We start from the raw sequence: 20,850 nt of genomic DNA, 5'->3' as shown, positions 1-20,850 counted from the left end.
GTGTCTGTGGCCTGGTTCAAGCCCAAACTCTCCAACTTGAACCTAGCACCACCCAACGGCCCACACATCCTGCAGCTAGTCTCACCACCCAGCAGCTCCCTTCTCCTGCAGGCGTGGCCACATTCACCCTCTGTTCTGGCTTTCATTGCTCAGGATACAACACAGTCCCTGAATGTGGCTATGAGAACATGACAAGCCACCCTTCCAGCTGCCCTCCACTGGGTACCATCCTCAGCCCACCAGTCTTCACTGACTCTTGTTTCTAAATTCTCTTTATTTTATGGCTTGTATTACACAGTTTAGCTAACAGTTATTTTCAAGTTGTTCCACATTGCCCAGTAAAAATATTTTTCTGGATAAATTGTTGAATACTGTAAATGAGAATTCCTTGAAAGAAGCTGCATCTGCTAATTGATTGATTAAAACTGTGGTGGTGTAGAGAGGTTCAGAGCCTCATTGCAATTTGTCCTGGACAATCTTTAGCCTAACAAACTTCCATTGCCTGCCCCACCCCCTTGTGTCAGAACAAACACCCTGTACTAACAGATAAAACTGGACGTAACATTTTGATAAACAGATTTTAAAACAACAACAACAAAAGAAACCTTTTGGAATGTACTAACAAAACTGTAGATTTTTCACCAACCAAAGATCTGAGGACAGTGTCAGGCAACATCTAAGGCCTATGACAGAGTTATCCAAACCCCGTTCATTGCTATGACCTGCCTGCCTGGTGCAGCACCAGTGAATTTCAAATATTCTGTGATTTATGATTTTCTTTGTTCCGTCACCATAAGAAGTTTATGACAATGCTACCTTGTCGGAATGCGGGATTTGGGGTAATCTAAATCTGTGTTCCTAGGCCAGGGTCACTAATATTTGGCTCCAGAATAAACTCTCTCTTATCCTCTTGGTGGTGAGAGATGTGTTTTTTGTGTCAACAATGCTTTATTCTAAGTAGTCAAGCGGTACAGTGCAGGCTCATGATAAAACCCCTTCCAGTGTCTCACTGGTGAGCCCCTAACACAGCTGTCATCAAAAGCAAATGCATGGACGGATTAGTAAAGCTGTTCATAGCTTCTCCTAGAAGATGTGATAAAGGAAATGGGATCCACAGAACACCAACCATTCTCAAGGGCTACATCTTACACTAGTTCACAAACACACAACACACTAGCAAACAAAGCCATAAGGAAACCATCTCCTGCACCCGGGTGAGCTATCAGGTGGTAAACGAATGTCAGCCTCATTTTATGTTCAAATGGCAACAGTCAGGTTAGAGGTCAGTGAGCCATGTGGGATTAGTTCCATGGGGGGGGGGGATGCAGATGACAAGCTCCTGTCCTTTCCTTCTCTCTTTTCTCTAAAGATAGTAAGAGTTATAACCATGTGTTCCTGAAACCTCCTTCACATCAGTGGTTCCGATAATCCACACATCAAGCCTGTGGCAAGGCTGGTCTCTTTAAATCTCTAGCCTCCTGGCCAATGCGCTATATTAACACGAAATCTCTGCAATTTATGACTTTTCAGTTCTCAGCTAAGGAGCTCTTGCCTCAGTCAACATCACCAGGGAAACCTTGGAGCTGGCTGGTGCCTAAAGCATTTTCCCCTTCCATCAGATCACTAAACAGAGAACAAAGAACATTTTTACTCCTGTCAAGATCAAGCAGCAGAACACTCGTAAGCACTGGCTAGCCAACAGGGCTAAACACAGCCGGGAAAGAGCAGGAACTGAGCACAGAAGAGGGGCTACCACAGCATGCTGGGAGCAGGGTTCTGGTGGCCCCTGCTGCGGGCTGGCAACAGTGGCCTTCAGAAGCAGCACTCCACCTCCAATTAGCAAAACTAGAAACAACAGACACCATCATTCTAGAAACAAAGAATCTGGGCATTTATCTATTCATCTAAGGTCAGTCAGACAGGGTTAGAGGCAATGCAAGGGGCCATGCAGGGCTCCAGGCCACCGGGTCACTACAGCAGGAAGTCTTAGCGGCAAGCTGCAGAGACCTTACCCAGTTATGCCGTGGAAGGAGGAGATGCAGCCTCTGGCCCAAAGCAGAGCCTGCCACTGAGCACAGCCCTCAAAAAAGGAATGTTGCCACCCACCACAGTGACAAAGTCTATGCACCCCTCTCTTCATTGAACCTGTAGTTTCAGATGCCAAGGGTGGTGGGAAAATTGGGATTGGATGTTTCAGCTTTTATAGGGAGGCAGGAAGCAGGTATGCAGAATGGGAATTCCTGACATACAAGGAAAGTGTTCTGTTGCTCGTACTGAAGTGACTGATGCAAGCACAGGCCCATGCTTTAGAATGAGACTGTCTTTCCCATAGCAACTGTAGAGCCCCTGAAACAGCCACAGAAAGAGGAGACAGCACTTTAACAGTTAGAAGACTAAGGTTAGGCACTGCCTAGAAACTCCCAAAAAGGAAAAAAAAAAAAAAAAAACTTCACTTCGGCAAGTTTTTTGGTAGAGGAGAATGAAATTAAGAAAAATTGTAAGTAAAAAAAGAAAGAAAATTCCCACTCAAAGTGTATAGAAAGAGAATATAAGTACATTAAAACCCAAATGACACTGCAAAGATAAATATAAAGCGGATATGAATGTGATGTTTCAGCTTCATGGGAGTGGAACTTGACTCTTAAACAAAGGACAGCATTTAAATCAGTCACTGCTTTTATTCTGAGTGGGAGGCATTTTAGGGGGAAGTACTGACTTACACAGGGAGCCAGCAAGAGACAGACAAATCTCTTCAAGAAAGACAGATTTCCAACATGCCAGTTTGAGCTGATCAGGCAGTATATGAAACAGCAGAAGCTGATGTGGCGTAATAGGAAAAACAGTGAGCGATGGCTGAAAGAACATGCCTGTCCTTCAAAACTACTAACCTCAGCCCCCCCCCCACTTCCAAGTACATAGGCTATGTGCATATGTGTACATATGTGCATATGTGTACATGGACACCTATGTATATGTGGACATCTCTGCCTATGGATACAGCAATATACACAGTGAATGCATTTAACTGTATGTGATTTCCTTTTTTATGTTATGTTTCTCTGCTTGAGCTGAGATTCCATTCTCAGAGGTCACTAATCAGAACCTCTAGTCAGCAGTTAGGTTTGGGAGCATGAGTTGGGGTTTTGATCTGCTGCCCAAGCTGGTCTCAAACTCCTGGCCTTGAGCCGTCCTCTCATCTTAGCCTCCCAAGTAGCCAGGACCACAGGACCACGTCACTGTATCCAGCCAACTGTGTTTGCTTTTGATGAAAAAGATGCTAAGACACTTTTTTAATCTATAGATAACCTCTAAGACTCTTCCAACCCTACTGCGGCTTCCTGTTCTAAGACAGACTTGTGCTATCATCAGAGGGACTAATTTTGTGATTTTTAGCAGATTAGACAGAACAGAATGTTGGCAGCCTGTAGCTATTCAGATGTTTTCCTTTCTAGAATGTATGCATAATACATGAAATACCTGGCGTCAAACCAATTCCATAGGAATAGAAAGGCCCCTTGCAACACTGACTGAGCCTCTGTTGCAGGTTTTTGAAATGTAAAGTCTTTACTGTGGTGATATTTTATTTGTGCTCTAACAAATAAAGCTTGCCTGGGGATCAGAGGATAAAGCCAGCCACTATAATAAACATAGAGGTCAGGCAGTGGTAGCACATGTCTTTAATCCTAGCATTCGGGAGGCAGAGATTCATCCAGATCTCTGAGTTCAAAGCCACACCAGGAACAGAACCAGACGTGGTGGCACACGCCTTTAATCCCAGCACTAGTTAACCATAGAGATCTGCAGGTCTGCACAGACAGACATGAAGTGATAGAGCTGGGCAGAAAGACGAAGTGATGTAGTTGGGTGGAAGGAGGAAGTAAGATCGTAGGGCACAGGAAAGTATATAGGCGTGAGCACACAGGAAGTAGCTCTCTCTTGGGCTGAGGATTTCCTAGCAATAAGAACTTGTGGCTATGGCTTGTTCTATCCCTCTGATCTTTCAGCTTTCACCCCAATATCTGGCTCCAGGTTTTTTTTTTTTTTTATTAATAAGACCATTTAGCAATTCGTGTTACACTTTAGGAATTCAAGAAGAACAAGGTCACATTTTCTGACACTTCTGGAGCTTGTGAGGATATAGCAGATGCTGAAAATAAACAATCACCCTCTACTAAGGGGCATGTGGCATTTGCCAGCTCTGAGATGCACACCTCTCCACATGTGAACAGTTCTGAACTAGACTCCACACCTTGAACTCTAGTACCTCACAATGTCCAGCCACTTTATCTAAACAGCCTAATCTACACAAATAAGAAGTGAGTAGCAGGGGGAGACTGTGTAAGCATCTAAAAGCAGATGGTGCAGCTCCCAGCCAGAGTTCTGAGAACTGTTAGCTGAACTGAGGGACCCTAAGGGGTCCTAAGGAGGGCACTTCACAGAGAAAGGGGCATGGAATACATATTGAAATACTGGAAGTCACACTGTTGTGTAGGAAGGGTCAGAAGTACTCCAGACAAGAATGAAAGAGAAGCCAGGTTTCTGACACTAAGACCTGAGAGACTTCCAGTCTTCCTTCCCATGACTGCACATGAAGGGACCTTGGGTACCGTGAAGGCTTGTTTTGCCATGAGCACCCTGAAAGGAAATGTCCCACCTGCAGAGGAGAAGGCTCTGCAGGGCCAGCCTAGCTCCCAGAACATCATGGGACGGGTATCATCATGTCCCCCTCACAGAAAGCTAGCACAGAGGAAACAAAGTCTTCTCACTGTCAATGAGTTAGCAAATGGCCATGCTAGGATCTGAATCCTTCCTTGTGGGGAGACATAGCATTTCCAAAGCAGAGCTCTTGTGAAGAGTGGCTGGGCCTAAAAGAGCCCCTGAGGGAGGATGTTCACAGAGGGCAGACACAGATAAATGCAGGTGAGGCCTGCAAACTGAGAGACAAAAACCTAATCATCTGCCAGCCATTTTTCACGGGCACATGATAAAGTGGCCTCCATGGATCCTTCCAGGGCTGACAGAATCACAACAGACAACAGACAGCTCAAAAGGCAACCGTCTTTAGATGAATCAACTCTTAGAAGAGAAGAGAGAACTACATGGGAGTCCTCAGCACTATCGCGTCCGGCATCCTGAGAGAAGGCTGGAGGCAGCCTTGGCCTCTTCTACAACTGTGTCACTAAGCCACAGCAGGCCCAGCCCTACCACATCCAAATCCCTGAGCATTTTCACAACCCTGAACTGAAATCACTGAAGTACAAAACAGCAAAGATGACAAAAGATTGAGAAATTATCAATTTATGTTTATCTTTATTTCTATATTTTTGTTAATGATTTAAGAGAGAATACATGTATGTATAGTAATGTCACCATATCCACAAGAAAGCTTACTCACATCTGGTTTGTATACATGCATTAAATTTCAAAGCATAAAATAAATCAGACAATTTGGTTAGGAGCATAGAGAATAATAATAAAAGTCAAATTAATTTTAATATGGATGGGCATAGTATATTTATATAGAAAAAAGTATATTAATATAGGCTGGACCCTCCTTAGAAAATGCATTCTTTCTCTGTGCAATACCGGATTGAACTCAGGACTCAGTACACATTAGGCAAGTATGTTCCAGTGCTGAGCCATATTCCAAAAGAACAAACTGGGGCTGGAGGGCTCAGTGGTTAAGAGCACTGGTTGCTCTTCCAGAAGACACATGTTCAATTCCCAAAATCCACATGGCAGCTTACAATCACCTATAATTCCAGTTCCAGAGGACCCAACAACCTCTTCTGTCCTCTGTGGGCAGTGCATGCATATGGTACACAGACACACAAGAATGGAAACAAAACACCCATAAAATTAAAAACATAAATTAATAAAAAAAATAAGCACCAAATTGTAGGCATTCTTTCAAATCATGAGAGTTGTGTTTACAAAAGCACCTGTGCTAAGGAGTTTTTTCCCTGCTGCATTTAAGAATTATGAAACAGCCAAGGAGGTGGCGCATGCCTTTAACCCCAGCACTTGGGAGGCAGGGGCAGGCAGATCTTTGTGAGTTCAAGGCCAGCCTGGTCTACAGAGCGAGATCCAGGAAAGGCGCAAAGCTACACAGAGGATCCCTGTCTCGAAAACAAACAAACAAACAAGAAGGATTACAAAATAAGCCAGGTATCTGGGCACACCACGCCTGTAACCCAGCTCTGGGAGGCAGAGGCAAGAGGACTGGGAGGTTAGCGCCAGCCTTGGCGCCAGTGTGAGTGAGAGACCAGGCTTGGCTGCACGACACCCTAACTCAACAAACAAACAAAATAATAAAACAACAACAAAGGGACACAATGGGTCAGATCTGTTTGTGAAGGGTCCAAGCCACAGGGCTGGGCCCCAATGTAAGGAACTTAGAAAAAATGCAGGAGGATAACAGAGTCTGTGAACCATGAGTGGCAAAAAGTGATGGTCCCCGAGCAAGGCTGGGATGCAGGATGGTGCAAAGAACTCCGCCGTGCACAGCCACAGGCGTGCTCAGAAGAGGCCGACCTGGAGCAGACGGAGCGGGGAAGGCAATGCCACGGCTTTAGTGAGCCAGATTTATTACTTTTGAGGGAAGAAGAGGACACGGAAGCGCCCCAGGCACCTGTAAGAAGCAGTTTTCTCCAGGGTCAGCCTCAGGACACTCACTGAAGGACGGGAAGGAACCCTAAGGGTGACAGCTGCTCTGAGCTGCTCCTCACACTACAGGGAAGATGTTTTTACATTTTTCTCAACAAATTGCTTCAAAGCCAAACTGGTGTCATTCTGCTGGAATCAACACATTCGGTGCAACATCCTAGGGCAGAAGCAGGAATGCCTCAGAATGAACAGGTGTTATCTTCACGGACTAAACTAAAATGCTGCATATATGTTCTTTAAAAGAGGTTGCCAGTTCTTGGAGAAGTTCCACGCACATCCTTCATGGAGAAGATAGAGGGGGAAAATGCAGGGAAAAAAAAAAGTAGAAAATGGCACATAAGACAGATTGGCTTTTTTATTGTCTGTTTCTCCCAAAGTCCTGGAGCCCCAAGTGATCAGCTCTGGATCACAGCTTATTGACAGCAAGGCCTACCTTGGGGAAAGCCTTTGGTCCCTGAAGCAAAGATACAGCTTTGTTCGATTTATGAAACAGCTAGAGGAGGGGTTTCTTACCGGTTTCCCCTGAAGATATGAAATGTCCAACTTCCAGGAAAATATCTCTTATTTAAAGCTATGAATTGCCTAGAGACATGAGCACTATCTATTTCATCAGACTTTTATTTAGCACATACTTTGAGCCAAGTACAATAACAGGCAACAAATTAAAGCCACCTAATGCTGTAAATGTTTCAAAACTAGACAAAATGTTCATTCTCTCATATAAACAATTAAAAGACAGACCATTTCTTCAGCAAAGACAGAGTCCTGCTTGACACGGCTAAGGGTATGAAGATAGCAGTGGCCTTGTCTATATGCTACAAATTCGCTGTCATGACTTTGTCACCACCCCAAGATGGCAGTTGGTGTACGAGTTTAATCAAAACTTCCCAAGTGCTCATTCTTCGAAACTCAGCATTCTCAGAGCTCAGTGAGCAGAGAATGTTTGCCCAGTACTCTTCAGATCCTAGGCATGACCTCTGAGGACCAGAGACCAAAAGAAAATAAAACCACTGCTCTGCAAAATGAAGACAATCTCCTCAGGGCCTTAGAATTCCTCCACCCTTGCACAGTACCATCTCCATGTGTTCTCCTGTTTTCTCAGAAGATCAATTGAAATAAAGCAACAGAGAAAATAAAGTCTCTGTCTGTCTTACTTTTCATCTCTTTTGAGTGCAAAACACAGCCTCTTGATGCTCCTCTAAAGATGTGGAGTGCTTAAGAAATGCTAGAACAAGCCAGGCATGGTAGCTCAGGCCTATAATCCCACCAGTCAAGAAGCCAAGATAGGAGGAGTGCTGTAAGGTCCAGGCCAGCCTGGACTACACAGTGAGTTCAAGCCAGCCTGGGCTACTGAGTGAGATTCTGTCAGAAAGAAAGAAGGAAAGTATGACTGAGAATTCCTGAAAAAAGCTGTGTCTACAAAGGCTGGGGAATTTGGAATGTTGCAGGGTTGGGAGCCTAGTTACTTTTCTTAGGCTATATTTAGCCCCTAAGGAGCCGCCCCTTGCCTACCTCTGTGTCAGATCTGACATCCTGATGATAAACATAAAAACCTTCTAATGTGCTGACTTAACAAAACCCTATCCTCCACCAATGGAAGGGCTAAGGATGTTAGGAGCTGACATCTGAGGCCCATAGCTGAGAATCCTCCATCCAGGTGTAACCCACCTCTGATAGTTCTACCAAGTAATGCCTTGATTTATAATGTTCTTTGTTCTCTTGCTACAAAACTCTGTAAAACTACATCCATATTGGAAAACATGGAAGTGGAGAGATCTAAACTGTGCTCCCGTGGCCATGGTCACTCACATTTGGCTCCAGAATAAACTATCTCTTAATATCTTTGGATTGACCGCTGTGTTTTGGAGGGAAGGAGAGAAAGAGAAGGAAGGAGGACGGAGGAGGGAGAGGGAGGGAGGGAGAAAGAGAGAAAGGGAAGGAGGGAGAGAGGGAAGGAGGAAGAGAAGAAGGGTTAGCTTAATGTCTTCTCTTATTTTATTACTTCTAAAAGCTGTATTTGTCCATTCAAGAAAATCAACTTATTGTTAGAGGTATTATGGTTTAAAATATTAAATCTAATTTCACAGTGGAAATTATTTAAATACTCCTGAAACACAAAGAAGTGAGCTCATGTACCCATGCCAAGGGTTCATCACCAGCCCACAGACCCCAGTAGCTCTCATGCATCATCAACAGCAGCTACTGAAAAGAATTCTGATCTCACCTGTCTAAAGCAGAAGCTCTTGACCTCTGAACCCTCCAAGCTGACCTCAACGTCCTGGAAGGCTGAGTGTCTTGTTTTTCATTAATACCTGAAGAACTTTATCCTACCTACCTCTCATGGGAGACTTCATGGCAGCTTCCACCATCCCCACCAGGAGCTGGAGACTTTTGGGGTCTTGAGCCAGCCCAGATGCAAAGGCTGCCAGGGCATCTGCGTGACGTCCAAGGTACTGGAGGGCAACACCCTGTCGGAAGTATGCCTGGAAATACAGGAAAAATAACATACATTTTTATTTATCACATTGCTGTTTGGAGTGCCCATAGGGACTCTTTATCAGATCTCTAAATAAGGTACCTGTGGCTCAAAACAGAATAAAGGGTTCATAATAAACTCATTTCTTCTAAACATCACAAACTATATTTCTTCTATGAACTTACATTTAAAATTTTCTTTCATTTCTCAGACACACTGATTGTATTCTATTCTGTGGTATTTATTCTCATATTGTTTCTAAATAATTTAAAACACAGTTCTTAGGCTGCAGCTATACCTCAGTAGGTATAGTGCTCACCTACCAAGCGCAAAGCCCTGGGTTCCACCACAGCACCACATAAAGTCAGTGTGGTAGTCCAACAGAAATTCCCATTCCTAACCAGCCCTGGCCGCCATGTAATTAATCACAGCACTTGAGAGACATAGGAAGAAGAATCAAGAGGCAAAGTCTGTCCTTGGAAACACAGTAAGTATGAGACACCCTCCTTAAGGATGTCTATCTGGAAATTTCCTGGTATCTTACCAAGGTACTTGGCATGGTACATTAACAAAGAAGTGTGAAATGCAACTGTGTCACATGCCCCATTATATCATGCTGTAGTTTGCTTCTCTGCTGTGTGATAAAACAACGATAAAAACCAACTTGGGGAAGAAAAGCTTTTATTTGGCTCATGACCCAGGCTATCATCAAGACAAGTTCACACACACACACACACACACACACACACACACACACACACACACACACAAAGCAGCATGCACATATCATTGTTTTAAAAATCAGTTTGGACACCCACATTTGTTGTTGTTTTGTTTGGGGGTTTTGATGGATGGGTTTTGTTGTCTGAAACAGGACCTCACTATGTAGCCCTGGCAGGCCACCACCTCCTTGTGGCTATTTTTCCGTCTGCCTTTACTCACCACACCTGACTATGGTTACATGCTCTGTGGGGTTGCAAACATACTTTAAAATAGTTACCTAAAACACGTGTGCTTTCCTTCAAAACAACCAAGATTATTGTCCTTTTCATCCTTTAATTGGTTAGTTTTAAAACTGATTAAAACAAAACAAAACAGAATAGAACATGAGAACACAGGAGACCATTTCAGCTAACTAAAGAAATTATCAGAGAGTTGAATAATTTTTAACTAAAGAATTCTTTTTAAATTCTGTTTATAAGCTGGGCGTGGTAGGACATGCTTTTACTCCAAGCACTCAGGAGGCAGAGGCAGGTGGATCTCTGTGAGTTCCAGGACAGCCAGGGATACACAGTGAAACCCTATCTAGAAAAAAAAAAAATCAGCTTGTGTGTGTGCTCCAGCGTAGATAGACCGTGGTGTTCTCTGAGACAAAGCATCTCTCCCTGGAATTGGGTAAACTGGCTGTTCAGCTTCTGCCACAGCTGAGTCCACAGGCATGGGCCATCACACCCGTTTTTATATGGATTCTTTTCATGTAGAGTAAGGCTTTGGAGCTTCCAAGGTAAACAATTTCCCCAGACCCTAAATTTAGAGCTTAAATCATAATTTGAAGCCAGTTTTGTGAAGTACAGTTTGCTTTTCAAGTACACAGACAACAATCTACTGAAGGATCAGATGCCACTCTGGCATACACAAACATGAAGACAAAACACTCCCCATGTAAAATTAAAAATCTAATTTTTAAAATTATTACATTGTTAACGTGCTTTTTTTGTATAGCATCTGCCTCTAAAATAATTGGCTTCTCTCTCTGCCTACTCTTACAATATTGTCTACAACACAAATTTAGCTTTGTTCAGTTAAACACACTTGCCCATTTCCACAAATGACATTCATGGCACCTAAAAGAAGTTTCAAACCCTTGAAACGACTGCTTAAAATATACATCTACACTTTTTACCGCTCTGTAAGCACACAGAGAACGTGGGAGCAGGTGACTCCCACGGTCCCACACAAACCCACTTATCTCATTTTTGTAGCAGTGTGTTGATGTAATCTGAAGACGATAAAAGACAATTCTGGGTTTCTACCAAGAACTAACCCATAAACAGAATGAACGCTCAAATGATTGTGGGCTATTTTGTCTCCATGGGTTTGAACTGGCAGAGCTGTAAAGTGAAGGCGTGGTAAGACGATAACGCGTAAGTGTGCTTTCCTTGCCTCCTCTCATTAGACTTGGCCTGTTTCCGTCTTTAATGTGTTTTCAGACATTGTTTCATTACTGACTCACGTCACATTTAGGGGGTTAAAGTAATATAGTACACCTAGGAATAACCATAGTTCTGTAGGTCTAGAAGGGCTGTATAAGGCTTAAATACAGATATGCCCTGGTTTATATAAATATACATATGTAGCTCGCATGTGGTGGGACAGAAAGTCCGAGGACCCAGGGAGGCTGTGCAGGAGGATTACCAACATTTGAGGCCAGTCTGATCTCCGACCATCCTGGGCTCCAGAGGGAGACCCTACCTCAAATTAAATAAATAAATAAATAAATAAATAATATTTAAGTATGTATGTACACATATACATAAATGTGTTGGGTATCTATAAGTAAGAATTATTGCTTATGGAGGGAGATAAATAATATATAGAGTTATTGGTTTCAGGTATGCATTATAAGAAACAAAATCTTAAATATTTAGTCTTAATTTTGAAAAGTTTTTATATGCTTAAAATAAATCACCCATTATTTCACTGAGAGATCAATGATTTTGTGGTTTATGAAGTAAAATTACTAGAAGCATGTTTTACTTGGTTTACCCCGGGGAAGTAAGCCAAGTTCAATAACAAATGCAAGCTGTAAACGACAGATCCTCAAATAAGGTGGAAGGTAAAGACAGACACTCAAGGTTGTCTTCTGCCCTCATGCATACCATGGCATGCCTACACACACACACACACACACACACACACACACACACACACACACACACACACACACACCATTTAAAGACGCCAGTTGTGGTCTCAAGTGACATAACAGTGCTAGAGACTCTGCTGTTTCATTTCTTTGGACTCCAAAGGAGATGAGAAGGGTAACGTTGGACTAATGCTTCCCACAGTTTTAGATTTCTTTCTTCAGAAGCAGAGAGAAGGCTCCAAGGCCTTCTTCATTCCCCACACCCTCCAGATACTGGCAGTGCTCAGCAGTGTTCAGATGGGTGAGACGTAACGTCTGAACAACATGCTCACATCAAGTGGGTACTAAGTGGGGATCTCCCACCTCTCTTCCCAGCAACAGGTCACTACAGAACAAAATTAACTTTTTAGATGTCTGTGAGAGATAGGCCGCAATAAAATTTAAGCTAATAATGATGAAACCTAGATTGTAGTTTATTGTGACAGATTATAGAGAATTTAGCATAGCACCCGACCCAGAACAGAACTGACTTCTCTGCTAGTTAATGAGAGAAGACTTAAGAACACAAGATTCTAGATTAAGAGAATATACAGAATTGCAATATATACTTAATTATTAAAAATAATATTTACCCTTCTCCACAGTCCAGCTGGGTGAGTCTACTTGATCCTGCCCACCACATACCATCCATAACCGGCAAATATAGCCTGGTGCCCACATCTAGTACCCTGGCCTAGTTTAGCTACAACTGCCTGCACTGCAATCAACCTCTAGGCTTCCACTAGGAGCTGCCCTGCCAGACCCCGCCCCACACAGCATTCAGCCTCTCCACTCAGCCAGACAGATCCTGCACATCATTCTCCAGGGTCTAGCTGGACAGGTCATCTACACAAAAAGTAAGGGGAGAAACATCATAGTTAAATGGCATCATACATCTAATGGATTAATGGATATCTGAAGAATATTCCACCTGAATATCAATGTATATTTCACTCAGCATCAAACAGAAGCTTTCCTAAAATAGACCACATCCTGGAGGTACAAAGCAAATCTCTACAAATTCAGAAAGACTGAAACAATTCCGTGTATTTTACCTAACCATAATGCAATAAGAGTTCAAATTGACAGCAAACGTATCTCTAGTAAATGCACAAACTCATGGAGATTAAACAATTCCTAATTGGATGATGAACATGCCAAAAAAGAAATCAAGAGAGAAAAAATAATTTCTAGAACTCAATGAAAAAGAAAACACAACACAACAAAACCTCTGGGATAAAATGAGAGCAGTCCTTTGAGGGAGATTTATAGCTCTAAGTGCTTAGATTTAAAAACCAGAGAGGAATGACTTAATGATACAACACAAAACATACAAGAACAAACCAAACTCAACCCCAGTTGATGGCAAGAAATAATAAAAATCAGAGCAGAAATCAGTGAAATAGATGTCAAAGGAAGCAATAAACAGCAACAACAGACTCAATTAAGACCAAGAGCTGGTTCTTTGAGAAGACAAACAAGATCAACAGACCCAAGACCCAACAGAATCCAAAGTCACAGAATCAGAAATGAACAGGGAAATATTACAGCAGATGGCAAAGAAATTCAGACTATTATAAGAGAATACAGTAAGCTGTGCTCCTGTAAGCTGTGCAACCTCAAAGAAATGGATGAATTTCTAGATTCAGAAAAACAATCAAAAGTAAACCAAAAAGTCAACAACCTAAACAAACCCATAACAAATGAGGAGATTGAAACAGCAGTAAAAAGCCTTCCAGCTAAAAACATCCAGGCCCAGGTGGATGCACAGTGGAATTCTACCAGACTTTCAAAGAAGATCTGCAGCCAATTCTTCTTAAATTATGAGAGAGAGAGAAAAAAGTAAAAACAAAACAAAACAAAGCAACAACAACAAAAAAGCTGCAGGCCAATATCCCCGATGAACACAGACTTAAAAGTTCTCAGTGCTTGCAAAGTCAATACAGACATACATTAAAAAGATTATCCACCATGATCAAGTAGGTTTTTATCTCTGAAACACAAAGATGGTTCAGCACACACAAGGCAATAAAAGTGAAAGACCACATAGATGGACTTAGAGTCAAAAATCACATGACCATCATATCTCAACTGATGGAGAAAAAGTCTTTGACAAAATCCAATATGCCCTCATGATAAAAGTCACAGAAAGAATAGGAGGAGAGGGAACATATCTCACACAATAACAGCTACATAAGAGAAACCCACAGCAAACACCATTCTAAATGGAGAAACACAGAAATCATGAAAGAGACAGGAATGTTCACTGTCCCCAGTCCTTTCCAACATTGTGCTTGAAGTACTAGCTGGAGCAATAAGCAAGAGGGTGAAATTAATGGATACAAACAGGAAAAGAAGAGAGCAACCTGTCCCTATTTGCAAGTGATATGATTCATTGGAGATCCCAAAAATTCTACCGGAAAACCTCTAAAAACAATAAACAAAAATTCAGCAATGTGACAGAATAAAGAATCACCCTGCACAAATCACCTGTATAAAAAATCAACAGCTTTTCTATACACTACCAACAAACCTAAAAAGGAGATCATGGCACTTCCATCATAGCGGCCCCAAAGAAAATAAAATATCTAGGAATGAAGCTAACCAAGGGTGTGAAGGACTTCTACAATGGAAACTTTAAACCTCCCAGTTTAGTTAAAGAGAGAAAGACACTAGAAAATGGAAAGACATTCCATGCTCACGGATTGACAGAACTAATATTGTGAAAATGACATTCTACCTAAAGATATTTACTGATTCAATGCACTCTCAACCAAAATCCTCTTCTCATTCTTCACAGAAATATAAAAAATATATATATAAAAAATGGAACCATAAGAGACCCTGGATATCCAAAACTATCCTAAGCAAAAAGAACAAAGCTGGAGGGACCAGCATCCCAGACCATAACTATTGCAAGATCCACGGTAATACAAACGATGAGGAACCAGCACAAAAACAGGCATGTTATACCAATGGAACAAAGACCCAAACTCGAGCTCAAATAGCTTCAGCCATTTAATATTTGACAAAGACAAAAAAACATAAGGTGGAGAAAATAAAGCATCTTAACAAATGGTTCTGAAAACACTGGATGTCCAGATGCAGAAGAATGGAAGGGCGCAGTCAATCTATCATGCTGCACAAACCTAACTCCGAATGGATCAAAACCTAAACCTAAAACCCAAACACTGAAAATGGAAGAAGAAGGCATAGGTAGTTACCCTACACGAGACAGATGTAGGAGAGGACTTCCTGTATAGGACCCCATTTGTCCAAAAATTAAAGCCAACAATTGACAAGTAGGTCTTCATCAGACTAAAAAGCTTCTATGCGGCTAAAGAAACAGTCAGCCAAGAGGAAGCCCACTGGGTGGGAGAGAATCTTTGCTGGCTACACATTTGCCAGAGGATTAGTATCCATAATATCTCAAGTACTCACAAAGCAAAGAGTAAAAAACAACAACAACATCACAACAACAAAAGACAACCCATTCAAAAATTGGGCTCTGGCTCAATCTGAAGAGGGAGTTCTCAAAAGAAGAAATAAAAACAGCTAAGAAATATCTCAAAAGAAAAAAAAAACAGAAAACTGTTCATTGTCCCTAGCAATTAGGGAAATGCAAATCAAAACAACTCTGAGGTTGCCCCAGTCAGAATGGCAAAAATCAATAAAACAATCAACAGTAAATGCTGGAGAGGATGTGGAGCAAAAGGATCCCCCGCATTCACTGTTGGTAGGTGTTGTGGAATGTTAGTTTAAGATGTGTTACATTCATTTGTGGAACACTGTGGAATATCTGTTTAATGATGCAAAGACGTGTTGCACACATACACGGCATGCACGCACTCACACAGGCAGAACAATCATACACACAACATAAATCTCAAGGAATATACTATCTGATTCCAATCTCTGCTTCATTCACCTGTTCCCTTGCTCCAAAGAGACTTTAGTAACTGGGAAGCCATATAATTGAGCAACCACTTGTTACTATAAGGCTTACAGATAAAATCTATTATAGCTGACAAAAAGTAATTTGAATCACTGAGTCCAAGGAGATAACAGCAGCCGCTGCAGGAGCCACTGCCAGCCCCAACCACAGCCAGGGTCGGAGTGTGCAGAGATTCGGCTGTTAACCACGGCAGCAAGAAGCTGACATGGCACCCTGGAGCATGTTTGCTCCTCTCCTATCACAGTTTCCACAGGAAGCCACTTCATCTGAGACAGGAGAACATTTTGGTCCCTTCACAGGGAGCAGAGGCAGCATTGTGCCACATGTCACAGGAAGCTGAGCCTATGGGGCTGTGTTAAATGCCTGGCACACAGTCACCATCATGGGCCTCAGGACATCCCCCTATTCCACACATGGGCTTGTGTGGCAGAGGCAACAGTCTGAAAGGGGGGTAGGGCATAAAGGCTATAAATGTGGCAAGTTGCAGCAAATGTTAACTCACAAGGATTGTCATTGTATTTCAGCAATAACAAAACCTACCCTATGAGCAAAGCATTTACTGTTTGTTGCTAAAACTGTTAGAATTATTAGCATTTTGTTTGATTAGGTGGTCATCCAGAGGTTAAAGGAAAAACATTCAACTAACCACTGACAACAGCATACCACTCACCCTGCAAGCACCCCTAGAAACAGTGACAGACGTGTGTGATGTTACACAGGACAAAAGTGAAATTCACATGTTTGATGCATATCTACTTAATCCAAGCATTTGCAAATAATTCGTCTTTTGACAGACGTAATCTGTACTTTCAGATGTTTCCCTAGCTGCCTTTTCTAATTTGAATGCGAACACTTCATATCCTGGTCAGTGCTTATCTCTAGGGTGACTTGGTTGCGACACTGCATCATCCACACCACTTACCACGTCTTGTTGGTGCTTTGTAAGCCACATCACTACCAAATTTCCCCTTGTTTTATTTTTAAAATTAGAGAAAATAGAAGTGCTGACCCTGGCTCTTTACAAAAGCAAGAACACTGACTTACAGTGTAAAACAACATGGTCAGAAATAAAAAAGACTGCATGATACCAGAAATCCTGAGAGCCTCTAACCCTGGTGCAAGTATAACGACTACCTGCAACTGTTGTGGAAAAGGACAAGACTAGAGGATATGTGAACAGTGATTTTAAAAGGACAGGCATGGCTTGGCATTTTTAGCACTCCTTACTGAATAGGATCCATTTTCATACCACATGTCCACTCTCTCAAATAGGCCTGGGTGGAAAAGAGGGAGCTGGCAGGGATGGAAGACTGAAAATCTATCTGTAGGATTTTCTTCTTTGAGAGACTGTTAGCCTAGTTCACACACTATTAGCATTGAGTCTCAATATTATGCGGCCTAAGCCTGATCACTATCACAGACTTTAAAAGAGTTCATTATTGTCCTATTAACCCCGCTACTACAAATTTTCCTTTTATGGCACAGATGCATTTCTTCTAAAAAATTTCCCCAAACATTCCTAAGTTATTCATGTATTTCCCAGTCCTGTTTCATGTGCTGCTGTTTTCCTGGACTTTACCTCTGCCATCCCATCCCATGCAAGTTCTCTGGATAACCACTGCACACAAACTTGTCCCCAGACACTGAGCACAATGCCAACCAACCTGACTGCCATACTCTTTCTCTGGCCCACACAATGTCTCTGATGAAAGAACTAATGGCATGCAATTAGGCTCTAAATCAGCATTTTGTGGGCCAATTGTTCTAGTTGTAAAATTTAAACCATGGAGGCCGAAATGAAGGAAAAATCAGAAATGACACAGACAATTTATGAACATGAATATTTAATCTCTATTCCATTACAATCCTTGATTATAGAACAATTTTTAATGAATCGGATAGAGAGAAAATTCATTTCATTAACCTTTCATATAAATGTATTATTATTGAACCAAACAGGCCACTGTACTTGCAACTCAGTTCGATGTTAATTAGATTGTGAGCACAAGGCTTTAAATCACGGAGAAACAAAAGAAGCCATCAGCAAGCCCAGGCTTGTTTATTTCTGGCTACAATAGAATTTGCTACACTTCTTTTATTTCCTAATATTTTCAAGTGAGTTTTCTCTTGCTTCTATTTGTTGATACCTTATATTTAAAATTTTTAAAAAGCCTGCATCAGCAAAGAACACACGGTGAATGTTCTTCCTCCTTAGCTGGGAGTAATCACTCCTACCTCTTCAAAAAACTACACTTCTATTTTTCACTATTTTTTTTTTAACCGATCTGCCTTATTCTATGTTAGAAGAACACGTGAGAAATCAAGGCTTGCTTTAGAAAACACCATTCTGCTTTCTGGAACCCAGATCAACAGACCAAGTGTCCTAAACACAATGTTCCAACTGAACATACAGCTGTGAGATGTTTTTTTTCTCTCGCTCTTGGCTTTCAGTTTGTCCAGAATCAATATCTAAAGGAAAACTGCTCTCAATTCTAATTGTCGCATCATAGCAACTATTTCTTCTCCAAAAATAATTTCGAATTAATCATATCAAAGAGTTGTGAGGAAAAAATATAGCTTGATAAGCAGTTTTTAAAAAAGGGATAAAGTGTCAAACCAGGAGTTAAGTAAGTGGATACCACTCCCAGCATTGAGTCAGCTTATGAAACATGCAAACCTCATCTGGAGTTTCTCTTCTAAGCTTTAAAAATACAATCAAAGCTTCCACCACCGCCACCGCCACCACCCCTACCACCACCCCCACCACCACCCCCACCACCGCCGCCACTGCCACCACCCCCACCACCACCCCTACCACCACCACCACAACCGCCGCCGCCCCCTGCCCTGCCCCTAACAGCAATGCCTCTGAACTTGCAGCAGCTTGGACTTTCTTTCTATGGCTAGGGCACAGGGAACCTGTAAACTCAGCCAAGAAGAAAACCAGGGGGTTTCCTGACCTCTCCAAAAAAACCATCTGGTTTCCGCCTGAGTCTGTGTCCCTGCCCTGCCACTCTCTCTCAAGCCAGAACACAGAGAACGCGTGCTTTCACACATAGCCTGCAGGGGGAAAAACTACTGGTGGGCAAAGAACAAGAATGGACCTGGAGACAGGACCACCCGCATCCAGGGGACTAAAGTGCCTTGGTCCTTGCTGATTCAAAAGGGGTCCTGGCAGTCTGTGTCCATCTGTAGCTGATGCTGCCAGGTTGATTCGAATCAGCTCCTTCTGGAATGGTCTATGAAAATTACTACTGTTAGCAGCTACATGCTGGGTGGGATGCAGGAGCTCCACACAGGCTTCCTTGGGCAGAGGCGATTCTACCACCAAGGGCTTGCCTCTGGTCTGCTCTTTGGCCAGCAACTCCCGCTTTCTACTCACACCAATGCAGAAGAGAGTCTACAGCACTGCACCAGGCAGATGTGCACAGATACACCTCTGAGGTAGCAGAGTTACTTGACGTTTGGGGAAAATAATATTTTTAATTAACAAACTTTCAAAATATATTTGTGTGCATGCTGGTCAGAGGACACTCTGATTCTTTTCTGCCACATTAACTTAGGTTCCAGGTCACCAGGCTGTGTAGCAAACACCTTTATCTGTTGAGCTATCTCGACAGCCCCATAATAGTTTCTAGGTTCCCAGGGACACCGAACAGTAAGTACACTCCCTCCTCCCTCTCCTGCAGAATCCTCTCATGGGACAGTGCGTGTGTTATAGAGAAACCTCTCTGTAGAAAAAAAGATGGAGCAACATAGGAGTTCAGGAATGTTTTTATGGCAGCAGTTAATACGATTTTATTATGGCAGGATACATAGCAAAATTTCCTGTTCTGAACATTTTAAACACTAATTGAACATTCTAAATAGTTTTGTAATTCTCCAGGAATTGCATTCATGCATACAACCGTTTTGATCTCATTCACTTTTCACCTAACTCCTCCGGATCTACACTCCACTCCTTCCTCCCAGCTTTGCATCATCTTTTCTGTGTTTGTTTTTCCAAGAACCCACCTAAACCAATGTGTGCTGTCCATACACTTGTAGGTGTGCAACCACCCTCTGGAGCAGCGGTTCTCAACCTTCCTTTAATACAGGTCCTCATGTTGTGGTGACCCCCAACCATACAAATATTTTCATTGCTACTTCATAACTGTCATTTTGCTACCATTATGAATCTTAACGTAAGTATCTGTGTATTCTGATGGTCTTAGGTGACCCCTGTGAAAGGGGCTTTCAACACCCCCCCCCCCACAAAGGGGTTGCCACACACAGGCTGAGAACTGCTGCTCTGGAGTGTGGCAGACTAGCCGGAGGAGCCACAAACCTTAAAGAAAACCCACTCCCTGCAGCCACCACTATCAACAGCTCCCTAACTAGAGGTGGGGACTCCTGCACCCCTACCCACTCTATGATGCGATGTTAACTGTCCTGATCTTGTGCAGATAACCACAGCTGCTGCAAACTCATGGGTGCAGGGTCCTTTCTTGTCTGGAGGACAGGGTATGCACTCACACAGAGAGGGTAATCCACAGTAAATACACTGTGCATGGACTAGAGTACAGAAAAAGGGAAATCAGGGCAACACCAAGTGCTGGTGACAATGCCGAGCACCTGGAATTCTTGCACATGAAGAGTGGAACACAAGTACCCAGAAAAAGGGTTGGTGGTTTCTTAATTATTGAAACTTAGACTTAACATTTGGTCCAGACAGACCATTCCTAGTTTTTAACCTAGGAAAATAACAACTTACATCTACACAAAGCCTGTAAATGTTTTTAGCAGATTTACTCATAATTTCCCTCTAACTGTAAACAATCCGAATGCATGTGGGCAGGTGGATGCATA

General features: G+C 42.4%; 1 protein-coding gene across 4 annotated transcripts in view; it reads right to left on the bottom strand.

The window, feature by feature from the left end:
- The window catches only part of Ttc28 (tetratricopeptide repeat domain 28), a 425,155-nt gene that overhangs the window by 207,008 nt on the left and 197,297 nt on the right, over positions 1–20,850 (bottom strand). For all 4 annotated transcript variants that reach the window (XM_076559941.1, XM_076559942.1, XM_076559943.1 and 1 more), the window contains one exon: positions 9,002–9,149. In XM_076559941.1, coding sequence (XP_076416056.1) covers positions 9,002–9,149 — 148 coding nt within the window. The remainder of the gene's footprint in view (positions 1–9,001; positions 9,150–20,850) is intronic.

Source organism: Peromyscus maniculatus, chromosome 23 (genome assembly GCF_049852395.1).
Source record: "Peromyscus maniculatus bairdii isolate BWxNUB_F1_BW_parent chromosome 23, HU_Pman_BW_mat_3.1, whole genome shotgun sequence".
In the NCBI taxonomy this organism is placed as follows: domain Eukaryota; kingdom Metazoa; phylum Chordata; class Mammalia; order Rodentia; family Cricetidae; genus Peromyscus; species Peromyscus maniculatus.
Note: the sequence above shows the minus strand (reverse complement) of the source record. Positions and strands in the feature narration are given on the sequence as shown.